Source organism: Taeniopygia guttata, chromosome 12, assembly GCF_048771995.1.
Source record: "Taeniopygia guttata chromosome 12, bTaeGut7.mat, whole genome shotgun sequence".
NCBI lineage: Eukaryota > Metazoa > Chordata > Aves > Passeriformes > Estrildidae > Taeniopygia > Taeniopygia guttata.
In genome coordinates, this window is record NC_133037.1 from 16,858,458 (window position 1) to 16,873,845 (window position 15,388).

Consider the following 15,388-nt stretch of genomic DNA (forward strand, 5'->3'; position numbering starts at 1 on the left):
AATTTAGTTCATGCATCTGCCAGCACCATGGCCCTCCTCACCTGCTGCTGCAGGCAAGGGGCAGCCTCAGATGATGGGTAAAGGGAATTGGGATGTGCCCAACACCCCTGAGTGGGACCTGCAAAGACTTGCTGATAGTGGTGGAACACTCCTTGCCCAAAAGGCAAGGGTGAGATACCCTCTGGGGTGCTGGGGAGTCTCGAGGTTCTGTGGTCAAGATGGCCCTGAGATCATAAAAAGTCTTTTCCTCCCAGCCCCGCAGCCAAAGAAGTCCAGATGTGTCGGTTTTGCTTCTCTTATTTTCTCTTACCTATAACATTCTTTCTCTGATCTGCTGAGCTCTGTCTAGCAAGTTGGATTGTGGCATTCTGTCTGCTCTCTAGGGTGGTGTTTACATTTTATACTATGAACTATGTGTACTTTATTTACTATTAATTCCCAATACCTTTCACCTATGTTAGACAGTGTGTCTCTAAACCAATAAAAAGTGTCACCATCACAGTGAAAGATGGAGGACAAGAAGAAGGAGAAGAAGGACAAGACACACCCAAATTCCTCCATCTTGCCTCCTGAACCCCATTCTAAAAAAACCCAAAATTCTACTCTTTCACCCTGTGTTACATTAACTCAAACTCTTGTGACCTGTAAATCTTCACACAAAGTTGGCAGTTTTTGGCTAAAATTGAAGCCACAGGTGTTTTTGACTTCATGCCAAGATCTCCGAGCCCCCTGCCAGGGTCTCAAGATAGCCAGGGCAGCCAGAGGGATGTCCTGGGTTCCCACATTTCCCCCTCCTGTTTGCACAAAAACACCTCTTTGGCAGCCCTGTTCATGGCCCACAGCATGCATTTAAAAAGAGAGGGATGCTCCTGGTCCTGGTGGGAGTTGAGGGAAATCTTGTCTGCTTGTGCTTGGCTGAGCTGTTGCAAAAATCTTCTGAGCCTTCCAGAAGCAGATTTAGAGGAGGAGACTCTGCATGGTGATGGCCCAGGACTGAGGTTTTGCCCTTTTTCAATCCATGGGGCTGATGCCTCGAGTAGTGCAGTGGAACTGCTGGCCCTCTCCTCCACTTTCCTCCACAGTCCCCACCAGCAGCAGCTCAGCACTAACTGTGGGGCTGAATGCAGGTATTATGTTCTGGCACACCAATGTTCCTGTTAATAAGCTCCTCACCATTCACAGGGTGTTTTATTTTGATTCATCCCAACGGCAGCGCTGTATAATGGACTATATACTGTAATTGTCCCCCATTGTCACCACTTAATAACTTACTATGATGTTATCGCAGCCATTCGCAGGGGTTTTTTTGCAAACTTTGATGAATAATATTTTGTTCTTAGGGAATAAAAAAAAAAATGGAGGGAACAGTGAAAAGAGGCAGAAGTTGGACAGAAGTCTGCTCTAATTGCAGAATGGGCTTAATAATAGAAATGTCCACAGCGTCCAGGCTGCTTTTGTTTCTGAGTCTCTGGGAACATCCGCTGGGCCAGCCAGGATGGAGCTGCTATTAAATACCATTTATTTTTTTAAAACATCTTGATCAGTAGGAATTGGCTCTGTGCTTGGGGAATTTATTTTGCTTTGCTTGCTCTTGACAAGTCTGAGCTCAGACACAGCAGATGGGATCCATGTTTGTTTGCACAGACTGGGATGAAGGATGTGATATCCATGGGATGATGCTCATGGGGTGGGTACAGGAGCCATGAAATGATGGACATGAGAGTGCAAATGTTGGTATTCTGCTGTGCATGGCAGCAGAATCAACATCTGTCAAGATATTTGGGGAGAACTTTAGGCTCAAGGTTGAGCAGCTGCAGGTAGAAGAGCTGTGCTGGAGGCTGGACAAGCATTTTCTCCACATTTGAGCTCTCTGGCTGCCTCTCCAAGTTAGATGTGCAACATCCCACCAAATATTTGTGACTCTCAAGAATTTGTCAGCTTTGAATGCTTATGGTAGCAGATTCCATGTCTAGCAGGGGAAGGAAAAGTCCAGAAGAGATCAAACCCTGAATATGATGAAAAGCAAGGTGGGGAGGTAGATGCCTGGGCTAGAGTGCCCTGGATGGGAGGCAGGGGAGGGCTCCTCAGCATCAGGTAGGGACCTAAATGAGTTTTTCCCTGTAACACATGTCCTGACCTTTTTTTAAAAATGAAATCTATTTTATTAATTTTTTTTTTATCAAATCCATCCATGAAACATTAAAGATATGACTGTGGAAAAGGTCAAGGAACGTGTAGTTGTTGAAAACTTGTTCCACTTGATGGTTTTTCCCTTAGGGAAGCTCCTCCATGCTTTCTCCTCCCCCACCTCAGTCTTTAAAACAGAAAGTGTCAAGCTGCCTTGAATTTTGGGTTTAACAGAAACAGCAAAACATGTTCCAGGAGCAGGACAGTGGAAGGGCCCTGCAAGTTCCCTTGGGCAGCTGCTGCATCAGCCCAGTGTTGGCACAGGGAAAACCTGAGCTGGGAAGGATTTCTCCCCACAAACACAGACCCCAAAGGAGGATTGTAGGGTCTTCATCCCTGCTGGAGCCATGTGCCTCAGGGAAGGGAGAGGCTTCTCAGGGGGCTGGTCTGCAGTGAGCACATATCTCAGGCAGAATTAATAAAGACAAAACCTAAGAAATGTGTGCAGTGGGAAGTTGTCCTGGTTTCAGGACATGTGCTTTGGGTCCTTCTCCTTGGCTTGTGTCCCTCTTTGTTCCCCATGGGAATGGAAGGCAGTCACACCTGCTGCAGGAGGGGAGGAAAGCTGAGCTCTCCTGACAGGGGTTTATTAGCACCAACACTTCCCAGCATCACATCTGCCAGCAGGAGCCAGATCTGCAGTAGGCAAGAAGAGTTGTTCTCCTTGCACAAGCAAAGAGAAGGAACAAAAGAAAGAAATTAAGATGACAAGAGTCAGAAGAGGGGCTGTTTTGAAGTTCCTTGGGCAAGTTGAGTTACTTGTAACATAGGATCAGCAGTGTGTAAACCAGAAAACAGGGAAGTAGAGTGGATACATCTGCCAGGGCCTGGGCTCGGTGTAGAATACACCAGACCCCCTTACATCCATGGTGGTTGTTCTCTTCTGTTTGGTTCCTTCTTTCACTGTAATTGAGGAGGCTGGGCCATAAATGGGGCTTGCTGATCTGTAAAAATGCAGAGTTGAACAACACTGAAATTTTAGGCTCCAGACAAGAGAGAATAGCTGAATGGAGGGCAAAAGCAAAGCAGCAACCATCCTGCTCCATCAGCACAGTCTGGATGTGTCCAGTGGTCCATCAGCATCAGCATAGGGATGGGGACTGACGGGAGGTACTGTGTGAGGATCTGGGGCTTTGAATAAGAAGACACAGGAGTGGGAGGGCATAGTGGGACATCTTGTCAAAGAGCAATGAGGTCTGAAGAGCTGGAGCTTTGAGTTTGCCAAAGAGCAGGAGGCTGAAGGGCCAGGAGAAGACGCCTGATCTTGAAAAAGGGTGTTGCAGTGGGATGAGAATGGGTTCTGGCAGCCTGGAGGCTGCCCCTTGCCCCATGGAAATGCCAAGGGGAGCTGGATGAGTGTTGAGGTCACTGTGAGCCGTCACATTGGGAACATCCATTTGGTGGCCTCCTGAACTTGCTCCCTTCCATCTCCCTGAAACTCCCCCACCTCACCTGGGAGCCACTGGGGTTTCTTTGCTGTTTGTCTGAAAGTTTGAGCAAAGCTGGTTCCAGCTATTGTCCTTGTTTGTAGAGCAAAATACCACTAAAACACCCTTTCTATGACTTTTTGCACTGCAGTTGGTTTCTTTTTGGTGTTAAAAACCAACAACATCAACTGCTCTGTTTGTGTTGCTATCACAGTGGTAATGGAGGCCTGAGTAACTGCTCAGTGTGTCCGACCCTCTCAGGCTGCAGGAGATGGCACTAGAGGACATCAGAAAGATGTCACTCTTGTCCCTGGAGGGTTTCAAGTGGGGAAGTTTGGTGGGTTTCTCTGGGAGTTTGCCAGGGTTGTGGGGTGGGTGGTGGTATTTTGGGGCACTCTTGTGGAATTTGTGCAGGCTGCAAATCTGCCTCAGCAGAAGAAGGCGAGAGCAGAGGAGCTCTGGCTGCAGCGGGAGGTGCCACAGGGAAATCCCCGCGGCAGCGGGTAACGAACGAGGCGCTTTTTAAAGCTCGCACATCACAGCGCGGCAAGAGGTGATGCCTTAAAATAAATCGATTGTAAGTGGTTCCCAGTACGAACTTTCAACAGCCTCCGCTTGAATGAAAGGCAGAGAGCTGAAGGGGAGGATTTCAAAGGTGCAAAAGGCTTCAGGCCCACGGAGCAGGGAGTCAAGGGCCTGCCTGCATGCAGGCTGCATTTTGGGTTTGCAGGGATGCCCTCCTGCATCTCACAGGAGCTTCTGTGTTTTTGGCACCATGTGGGGAACCGCAGGGAAGGGAGAGCCACTCCTTGAACTTCTTCTCATCTTTACATGGAATTTATTTGTCCAAAATGCACATGGATAATGATAAGGAAGGATTTATTTTTTTTTTATTTGAAGACTCTGGCTGCTAAGCCCTGGCCAGGCAAATTCCTCCTTCTCCTGCCCAAGTGATGAGCTGTATCACTTCCTTTTTTTTTCCTTTATTTTTAAAAAACTCTGTTCCTCCAAGCTCTAAGTAAAATTGATTTTTAAGTGCAACTATCTCTTATAATTGCTGCTGAAACGCCTTGTGGTTATTGTAATGGATTTTGAACTGTGTCAAGTCCTTCTTGATGATTATAGCAGGAGGTCCACGGGATATTTAAGTGTGTTTTAGGGAGTACCATTTGTTTGAATATTTGGAGTATATTTGGGAGGAGATGGGGGTGGAGCAGTGGGCTGAGATTGTGACTTACATGCTGACCCTCCCAACACTGCAGAAGCTGAGCCTGCCCTGGGACCCCATGCCAGAAGGGATCATGTCCAAAAATCCTTTGTGGGAGCCTTGTCCCTCCAGTCACCCATCCCATAGGAGCCACAGCACACTGGCATGGGGGGAAAGGAGATGCAAAGAGCCCAGGGCAGCGCTGTCTCCTCCTCCACAGCTTGGTGAATCGCCTCCTGTCATATTTCCCAGCTCTGACCTTCCAGCAAATGCATCTTGACCTGAATTATTTCTAGTCATCTGAAACTTTACTGTGCAGCAAGCAGCTGCTTGTCACCCAGCAGGAGAGTCCCCAAGCCCTTCCAGTGGTGGCAGAGCTCTGGCAGACGTGCTGCACTGTGCCAGGATGCAGTGTTTGTGCCCAGCAGCTCACCCACCCTGGCCCTGCTGCTGTCTCCCAGCACACGGCAGGAGCCTGGCAAAGCAGGCAAGAGCTGTGGGTAGCAGCACCCACCAGGCTTTTAGCCCACCACCAAGAGGCTTGGATTGGGAGAGACAGCCCTGACACTGCTGGGACACATCTGTCCCACCCAAAACCAAAAAACAGCTCTGGAGTCACATTTCTCAGGTGGTTTGTATCCATCACCCCTCTGGGATGTCCCAGCTTGTCAGCACCTCCTGGCAGCAGCCACCAATATTCCAGCTTCATCCAAAGAGAGACTTTTTTCCTTGACTGCCAGAAGGCTAGACTTTTACTAGCCTGACTACTGTGGAAATGGTAGGAACTTCCATCAGGAACAGACTGGGCTTTCTCTGCCTGGCTCATCTTGTGAGCTGGTGCTCCAAAAAAGAGCGAGAGGTGTGAAATGAGCACCATTTAAAGTGCTGGGCATGGACAGCTTGGAGAACTGTGCTGCCACAGGGCAGCTGAATACTCCTGCTTGGCTCTCCTCTGGCTGAATGTTGGGATCTCAGAGCAGAGGTCCCTGCTTTCCTTTCCATCAACTCCAGAAGATGCAAACAGCTACTGTGACTGCAAATAGCGTGACAAAGGGGATGGAGGAAAAGGATTTTTCTCATATCCTGAGCAGAGCGGACAAGTGTGCCTGGTTTGGCTTCCCAAGGGACCACCTGCATCCCAAAGCTGGACAGCAGCAGCACTTGAGCATGATATTTAGCAGTACTGTTTAAAGTCATCTCTAATGCAAAAGCAAAGTCTGCTGCCATATGTCCAGGGTGAAAGGCAGGAGCATGTGGGATGAGGCAATGCCAGTGTGGCCAAATGCTCCTTCTGCTGACTCCACTCAGAGGAAAGGGACGGTGAGAGAGGCCAAGCCTGCCTGCACCTGATCCTGGCCTCATCTCTCCATCCTGCCTCCCACGGCTCTGTCTCACTGCTGATGGAGGTGGGGACAGATCCTGCACCTGCTGTGAGCCCTTCCTCCCCCAGGAGAGATGGGACAGGAGCCAAGGAGGGTCTGAGCAGCTGAGCTCAGAGGTTTTGCTATTGCTGGTCCCCAGGGGGACCCTGGCTTTCAGGCTGTCCCCCTGGCTTTACAGGGCACAGTGCCCCTGCCCTCCTCCTCCCCTCCTGGGTGACAGGGAGCAGGGGCAGAGCTAATCTCTGCTTGTAATTTTGGAAAGCGAGTATCCACCCTCATGGAGCACAGGAACTCCAGGAGAAGGGTAACAGAGAGAGGCTTTTCTGCAAGGAGAGCAGAGCTGAAGAGAGCACCAGGCATGGTTTGTGCTGCAGGATGCCTGGTTCTCTGCATGTCCTTTTGCCCTTGGTGCTTTGCTGTTTGTGGAAAGTTAAGCCCTTCTGGAGACCTGAGCAATATTTTGGTGTAGGAGAAACACCCTGAGCAGCAACACTGTCCTCACCATCTCTGCAAAGAATTGGTACCTCTCCTCTTGGGATGTTTCACTCCTTCCCTCTCTGTGGTTGTTGGGATGGTGCTGGTGCTTCCTATTTGTAAAACTTGTGGCCCTGGAGAAGAAGGAGAAAAGAGAAATGCTGACAGGAGAACAAGAGCCCCGTGCTGCTGGCCTGCAGAGCATGAGTTACTGAGGTGCTCAGTAAAATGATTGAAGCTGTGGCTCTGGGGCTCATCCCAGACCCCAGTGCCAGATGCTGGCTGTGCCACTGTCCTGTATGGGGTCTGCCGCAGCTCTGCCTCTGGTTTAGCTCCAGCTCTGCACTTGTGACCTCTCTGCTGGCAGGGCTAGAGGTATCCCTGCTCCCTGCCCTGCCAGACGCCAGCAACTACAGAACCCAGGTCTGGGAGCCCTTGGAGGATTTACCGTGTGCTCTTTGCTAGTCCCTGGGGATTTATTTGCCCTCCCATGAACAGGAGAACATTAGCAGCCAGTGCTGGCCGCAGCCCCATCCTCCCTCATGCACAGGCTGCATCCAGGCACTAGGAAGGAGAGATGGGCTCCATCCATCCCTCTCCTCCTGCACAGCCAAGGGAGTTATTGACAAACAAGTTAGTGCTTTGAAAGAAAAATGCCGCAGCATATTTGAAGCTGCCTCCGTGATCAATACGGAGCCGTGGCTGAGCCTGCTGCCGACTGGATTTCAGCTGACGGCTGTGGGGGTAATAAGAGCCCTGGGATCAACTGTCTCGGAGATTATTACAGGATGAGATGCTTCACTGCTTTACAGCGTTTACTCAAGATTTATATTCCCTCTGTGTACATAAGGGGGTTGTTGTCTTTTGTCGCTGGTTGATCATTTTTTGACGGTGACGTGCACGCTGTTGGTAGGGTTTGCTTAGGGGTGAATTCCATGAACGTGCTGGGGATGAGAGAAAGAACTGGGGTGGAGGCACCCTGGAGCTGGTAGCAGGAGGCCGCACCATGAGAAAGTGCCCTCTGCCCTCTTGCATGCAGGCAGAAAGGATGGAGACATGTGAAGCACATGGTGGAATGGGCTTTTGCCTTTCCAGGTGCTCTGCAGTAGCAGGTGAGGCTTCAGAGTGCCCTGTCCATATGGAAGAGGGGTTGGTACCAGAGGAGAGGGCTTGTGTCGTCCTCATTCCTTCATTATGGAGGAGGAAGAGCTGCAAAACCAGCACCTGGGGGACGTTCCTGCCTGGGGCTTGGGTTCCTTGGCTTGGTCATGTGTGTTTGATTTCACCTGCTTGCCCCCACCTTTAACCAGCACAGCATTTCCTGCCGTGGGAGGAGGGCTGGCCCTGTTTTGCTGTGTGGCACTCCCCGCCTGGTAGCGTAGGGCTGTTGGAATCTCCAGCCCAGATCTCCCCTCACAGCTGCCTGCTGGGCTGAGGGAGGTTAATGCAATGCTGCGGTCAGGGTGATAAGACTCTCCCCGAGGGAGTTCAGTGAAGGCTTAGCAGGAGCGGCTCTCCCTCGAGCAAACATCCCCAGGCACACACAGCTGCTGCCTGATGGGCCGTGCCTGGGCTTCCCCACCAGCTGTGGGGAGAAGCCAGAACGCCATCCCAGACTGCCGAGGAGCATCCCCCAGCGTCCACATAGGCTTGGGGCACCTGTGTGGAGGCTTGGACACAGGGGTGGCATAGCTGCTGTTACACAGGGCTGCTCAGTCTCCTTCTGCAGAGTGTTTGCTGTAATCCTGTTTTATAAATCCAGCCTTGGTCTTTGGCCTCCCTGAGCTCTGCTCTGCTGCTTCCCAAGCTAAACCCACTGATCTGACTGAGGCAGGAGCGGCCAGGGCATGCTTATTGCCATGGTGGGGCTGGGAGAAGAGATTTAGTAAATCATTGGACCAGTTTCCTTTGGATAGAGTCTGTGTAAAAATATCAGAGCAATGCAGGATAGCCCCAAGTGTGGTGGGAGAGAAGGGGTGGCAAGGAGGAGGTGAGCACCACCCTTGGCTGTCTGTTCCATCAGGGACAATCCTCCAGCATGCCGGCTCCTCAAGCAGTGGGGATGCCAACAGCAGGGATGGTCCTCTCCACTAAGGATGAGGTCGTGGTCCCTGCCTGTGCCAGCTCTGAGTATTCCCCACCACCACACTGCCAGCAGCTTCAGGACATCAGAGCAGCTGTCCCCAAAAGCTGCTGCTGGGGTGAACACATGTGAGGGAGCCGTGCTCAGGGTGGGCTGAGTGAGCTTGTGGGGGATTGGGCTGAGTAGCAAGGTCCTGGAGCAAAGCCAGGGAAAAGCAGCAGCCACGTGTCTGCAGTTGCCATCCCCTGGGCAGACAGATGGTCACCCAAACTGCTGCCCCTTTCCTTTCCTGCCCATCTTCTGGGAGGGAGGGTGTGTGCCCAGCCGTGCCACCTTTGCTGCCCCGTGCCCATCCCAAGTGCAGGGCTGGTGTCAGAGCAGGAGCTCCTGAGGGCCCTGCTGAGCAGAGAGGGCTCTGTGCAGAATACAAATGAGTCCCGTGCAGCACCTTCCCCTCCCACAGCCCGCTGTCTGTCGGGATCTCCAGACACCAATCCCTTGCAAATCTCCTGCTGGCCTTTCATGACCTTCAGAGTCGTTTCAATTCAGTGTTTTCAGCCTCTAAATCTCCTGTCCTTAGCCCTGGGTGACTTCTTGGGAAAGAACTGTGCTCCTTAAAGTGCCAGGGCAGTCTCTGCACCACAGCCTGCTGGAAACCTGCAGGTATTTCACATCCATGCTTTATTTTTGGTAATTCCTCTATTTTTTAATTGCTGTTTGAACCTCACAATTGACAACTCCAGGTCTGAAATCTGGAGAGGTTTTGGTGACTGCCCTGTACCCTGCCAGGCTCTCCAGTGCACTACCTGCCTCCTGGGCATCTCACAGTCCGTGCATGCAGCACACCTTGAGCTGGTCTGATTGATCTGTAACACTTGAAAAATAATAGTTTAATCATTATTAAGGATTAGAAATAATCCTTGAGCTGTATTGATCACAATAACATTATTCATGATGAACTCATTTGGCATTTATGGGGACATCCTGCAGCAGTGTGTGGCTCCAGGCAGACCCGTCACCTTCCCTGGGGAGCCGTCAGCGGGTTTGTGGGAGCAGCAATAAACCCTGCCCTAACAAACAGCTCCAGGAGTGCCGTCCCCGAGAGCCCCCCTGGGGGACCAAGTGTTATTGGCACAGTTTTGGAGGGTCCTGAATCCAGCAATCTCCCATCCTGTTCATGACAGCAGCCCATCTCCGGGCAGGGCTGGATGGGCTCCCTCTGGCACCAGTCAGGGATGTGGCAGGATGGGACTGCTGCCATGGGAGCCCCACGTGGCACCACTCTGGGTCTGTGCCCTGTTGCAGAGGAAGGATGGCTGGCTGCCTGCTTGGCCCCTCTCTCCTCCCAGTCACCATTGTGCTCACGGGACTGAAATGTCTTTAGCGAGGAAAATGCTCCAGCAGCAACAGCTGGAGGGCTCTGGGGACACTTCTCCTGGGTGAATATCCAGTGGCAGCCAGAAGCCAGCACAGCACCCTGCTGTGGCTGTGCCATCCTGCTGCAGGCTCCACCATTCCTGCAATTCCTGCTATTTATCAAACAAGAACATCTGAGTTTCCTCTTTTTTTTTTTTTTTTTTTTTTTAACCAAAATTGTGTCTGGTTTGACTTTGACAAATTGACATTTTCCAGAGGAAAAATATCTTCTGTTGAGGAGTCGTTCCTGGGTGTAGCCGTCCCTTACTGCACCATTTGCAACCCTCCAGGCACTTAGCACAAGGCGATGAATAGTTAAAGATGTCCATAAATCTTACCCTAGCCCATAATAAACAAACACACTCTTATCAAGTATAGAAAAATGCATATTTCATCACCACTGCCTTAAACGCAACTCAGAATAAATGCTTGTCTTTAATCAGCCATCTCAGTATATAAACAGAGCACAAAAGCTTGGAGGGGATGAGGTACAGAATTGGGCCATGGATTTTCTAGGCAGCTCTTGGGGGCAGGGATATGGCTGTGCAGGTGAGACCATGAAAAACTGCCTTGAAAATTCATATCACTTGGCTTTTCTGTCCAGCCACGTGTTGTTTCTCATTCCCTTCTGCCTGCCATTGGAGCCATAAGGCTTCTGCTTCAATATTCAGCTGATAGCTGATCTTTCCCCTTGGATGCTGGCCACTGAAAGCAAGCATTTTGATTTAGAAATCAAGATTAAGAAAAAGAGAAAAGATTAAACAGGAAAGTTTCAACCAGTACGTGCTGAGATTATGCAGTGATGGATTCGTGTTTCCCTGCATCTGATAAGAACAAGCTGCATTTTCAGGCAGGGGAGGGCCAGATCTGTGCTTTCTTTCACCTTACTTTCAAGTGCCTGTGCTTTGCCACACTCACAGAAATACAGCATCTGCTGCCACAGCCCTGCTCAAGCCACCTGCCAGGGCTGGGCCTGCCACTCACCTGCATGGGCAATGGGGCACTGTGGTACCTGGGGGCTTCCTTTCCCCTGAGCATCCATGTGGAAGGCTGAGACATTTTGCATCTCTGTGTGCTGATGGGAGTGCTGGAGAAGCTGGTGACAGTGGGGACAGCAGCTGTGACCTGTGGCTGTGCCCAGGGCTCGTGTGTATGTGTGCTCTTATAGCTGGCCACTGTTCAGGCCCTGGGGAAATCATTTCCCAGGGATATCACTGGACTGCACTGCTGCCCCTGTGGGCTGCCACCAGCCTGCCACATCCCTGATGAGCAAAGGAGTGCTTTTTCATCCTGGAATTTGTGGTTCATGGCATGAAAGTCGTGTATGTAAAAGCATGGGGAATCTTGTGTTCATTATGTGAATCTCTATGGTGCTGCCCAGGAGGTGATTTGGGGTTGTTATTTCGCCCAAGATGTCACCCCATTGTCAGTGCTCGTCCTCCTCCCAGCCAATTCAGTGTCTGAAAACAGCCAGGGCTCACCTCTCTTCCCATGCTCTGGCTGCCAGCACCACATGCATGGAGCTGAGCATGTCCATGTCCCTCTAGGGAAATACATCTGCAGGGAAATGAGGAGTGTGCAAGGTAGGAGCCTGTGCTGTAAGGTACATCTTCTCTTGGTCTGTCTCCCACGAACTCTCCAGGGACTGCAACAGCCTCGAAAGCCTCGTGGCCTGTTAGCCCAGCACAGACTGACTCCTGGAGCTGAGACCTGGCAGTGTGCATTCCCTGGGAGCCATGCACAGCTGATGGCTGCTGGGGAGCAGGCTGTGCTGAGTACAGCAGGACCAGACATGAACCCGTGTCCCTGTTAGCAGTGAGTGTCCAGCACCCAGGGGTCTGGGTGGCCCTCAGTTCTGTGGATCCTCTGGATCAGGACACTGGGCTGCCTCCTGCTGGGTTTTGGTGCTGCTCAGGTTGTACAGCCCTGGCAGGCACCTCCCCAGCCAGCTGCCCACAAACCAGGGTGCCTGGGCTGGTCCAGGGATGGAGGGAAACGTGCTCGTGCTCGTTTTGCTCTTGGCTTTATTTTCTTAGTGATGCGGAGAGGATCCTGTAGAAAGCCTGGCGTTCTTGCCCTGTTTAACCCCTTGGATTCCACAAAAGGCCATATTGCAGCTTCTTCCCGGCACTGCAGTACCCCAGGGGCTGCCCAGTCTCCAGCCCTGCCCTGCTGCACCCTCTGTGCTGGTGAGGGGTCTCATGGCTAAGCATCCAGTGAGGGTACCCTGGTGCTGAGCATCACCCCATCCTGCTTCTGGCAAATCCCGCTTCCTCTGGGTACCCCAGTGTGGGCATGGGTATACAAAGGGGTTAAATCTGGGTGGGCAGCACCCAGCGCTGGGGCATTTTGAGGGGGTTTTGAGGCATTTTTGAAGAGTCTTCCCTGCTCTGCACGGGGCTGGGGGCTGTCAGTACAGAGACCTGGGTTCAGCCCTTGCCCTGTGCAACAAGAGGCTGCCCTGCGCCGGGGGGATGCCCGCAGCTGCCAAGCTGCAGTGGCTCAGGCCTGCTGAGTTCAGGTGGCAGCAATTGCCCTGGAGATACTGGCTTGCTCCAGGAAGGGCAGGAGCAAGGAGGGAAAACTGGCTCCCTGTCCCTGGAACACCCTTCCAGGGTGCTGCCCACAGTGCCTCCCCCTTGCCCGTGCAGCAGAGGGGTGGCAGGGTGCTGCAGGAACCCCCAGGCAGGGATGCCGGGTGTTGGGGTGGCTCCTGGGCCGCAGTGAGCAATAGCTGGGTCCTCTTGCTTCCCCTAGGCTCATTTCTCCTCTCCCACTTGTTTTGCAGAGACTTGCCAACGCAGCGGAGAAATTCCAGAAGGCTCACCACTGGCAGGACAACATCCGGGTAAGGCCCGTGGGACCCCGGCCTCCCCACCCGCCCTGCTGTGGCACAGCAGCCGCTGTCCCGTCCCTCCTTGCCCACTCGTGTCCCCGCCGTGAGTCGCCCCACGCTAATGAGGGCAAATGAAGCGATTTGGAGCTGTTTGCAGCCTCGCCTCAGCCCGCACACACCGCGAGCAGAGGCAGGAGGGAAGGTGGAGCTGACAGCGCTGAGGGCGAGGGCTGAGGGACCCGAGCTGGGTTTGGGGCTGAGGGCCGGCACGGGTGACAGCCACGGTGGCACATGCCAGCAGTGCCGGCGGGGGCTGTTCCCGGGGAAGGAGCAATCTGGGCTGGGAGAGGGAAGAAGCGAGTTTAATGATTGCATTTGACTTTGTAATTCTGGCGGTGATAGCACTCAGCAGGAACCTGAAGGATTCTGTCTGGAAATGCTCTCAAATTATAACCATAATACAAAAGGAAGGAAAGATTGTTTTTCTCCCAGTGCGAATGGAGTCTGCAATGAAAAATACTCCTGAGCCACCCAGCCCCTTCCTCTTGGCTAGGGCCGCGTCCTGCCCAGCCCCGAGGAACCCCCTGCATCATCTGGGGGGACAGCCTGGGGATAGCCCCTCTGCCAGGCCATGCTGCTGTATTTTGGGGGGTATTTCAGAGTCTGAGCTGCTGCTGCTCCCACAGACCTTCCTGCCGTAGGTGATGGTCGCCAGGGTTTGCTGTGGAGAGGAAGAGGTGGGGGGAGCAAAAGAGAAGGCAAGGGGTTGACCTGCTTGGCTTTCATTTGCCATGTGGCCAGCGTGGGGTGGAGGCTGGTGGCTGATTCTGTGTCCCACGGGCACCCAAGGAGCAGAGGAGCTCACGGGGATCTTCCTGTCTGCATGAGAGCACTGGTGAATTGCTGTCAGCTCCTCCCAAGAGAGCAGTGGAGAGAAGCTGAGGAGGATAATGAGATTTGGTGCAGGCATTTGCTGATGCCAGTGCTGGTGGCACACCAGGATCTTGGCTTGGGGCTCCCAAGGAAAGCTCACAGAAGTGCAGGGTGAGCTTCAGGCATCTTCATCCCTAGTGTTGACCCAGTCTCACATGTCCTCCAGGGTCAGGAAACATCCATGAGCAGCACCTGAAGCTTGACTGAGGGTATCCCAGGGACATTGTAGTTGCTCTGTGCCCCCCATGCTGTGCTGGCACCCAGGGTTGGATGCCTTGTGACCGGGGCGTGTGCAGGGTGGGCAGAGGTGGCACAAGGTCACTGCATTTTGTAGCAGTGCTTGGGGCTTTTGCTCATCCTCTGGAATGCAGGGATGGGCTCCTGCTGCAGAGGCTATTTGCAGTCCCAAAGACCTCCTTCTCTAACCAGACCTGGCTGCCTTCCACTGCCAGGGGAATAACAGCAGGACACAAAACACACTGGGAAAGGCTGTAGCGCTGGGGAGCTCTTGGCTCATTTTGCCATTCACAGCACAAACCTTTCAGAAATCCACTTTCATAGAAAAAAAAATATTTTTTAATAGCACTGTTTGCAACCACTTAATCAAGGTAATTAGGAGCGAGTCACCCAGAAACAATGTGCAGCGATGCGTCACTGCGCAGCTTTATCAGGACAGCCCAGGCCTGGCTGGGACACTTGATGGACTGGTCTAGCTCTGTGCACAGCCCCCAGGGTGCTGGGCATCAGCCTTGCCTGCTTCAGTCCCGCTGCAACAGCCCCAGCTCCTGAGCAGAGCAGAGGGGTGAAGGGGCTTTGTACATCTCATTACATCCCCTTTTCCTGCCCTTTATCCAGGAGATGGCCGGGCACGCTCAGAGCCGTGTGCCAGCACCGCTGTCCTGCCTCTGCAGCTGCCCCCAGCTTGTCACCGGTGCTGGCACGGGCAGCAGGCAGGGAAGGCAGCAGCACAGCATCCCAGCTCCTCCTCTCCTCCCTTCCCACCGAGCAGGAGCAGCGTTCCTCCTGGCTGCAGCTCTCCCCTCCTCTCCCAGCGTGGCGCGTCCTAACCCCGCGCCGGAGTGGATGACGGATTGCGGCGAGCGCGGTTATTTTTGTGTTTCCATCCAAAGGCGCCGGCAGATGCTGAGCGTTTGCGCTGCATTAGTGCTAATGGCAGCCCCATTAAACCTCACTGCAGATGGGTTGCTATGGAAGTCCAGGGGAAAATGAAGCAGGAGCAAGAGCCTGAGCGGCTGGGAGCTGCTGCCAGCAATCACTCACGATCCATCTCTACAGGGAAAGTTCCTTTTTCCTTGCTGTTTTCTGGTCTTTCCAGCTACATGCCAGCCAAGCTGGCCTTTCTGGAGCTGAGTTCAGCCTCCCACCTCAGGAGGCTTTGCAAAGTGCCTTCCTGTTCCCTAAAAAATCCCTTCATCCTGTCCT

At 52.7% G+C, this 15,388-nt stretch overlaps 1 protein-coding gene across 2 annotated transcripts in view; it reads left to right on the forward strand.

Moving 5' to 3' along the window:
• The window catches only part of CACNA2D2 (calcium voltage-gated channel auxiliary subunit alpha2delta 2), a 210,379-nt gene that overhangs the window by 155,348 nt on the left and 39,643 nt on the right, over nucleotides 1-15,388 (forward strand). For both annotated transcript variants that reach the window (XM_030283501.4, XM_030283502.4), the window contains exon 4: nucleotides 12,965-13,024. In XM_030283501.4, the coding sequence (XP_030139361.2) occupies nucleotides 12,965-13,024 (60 nt within the window). The remainder of the gene's footprint in view (nucleotides 1-12,964; nucleotides 13,025-15,388) is intronic.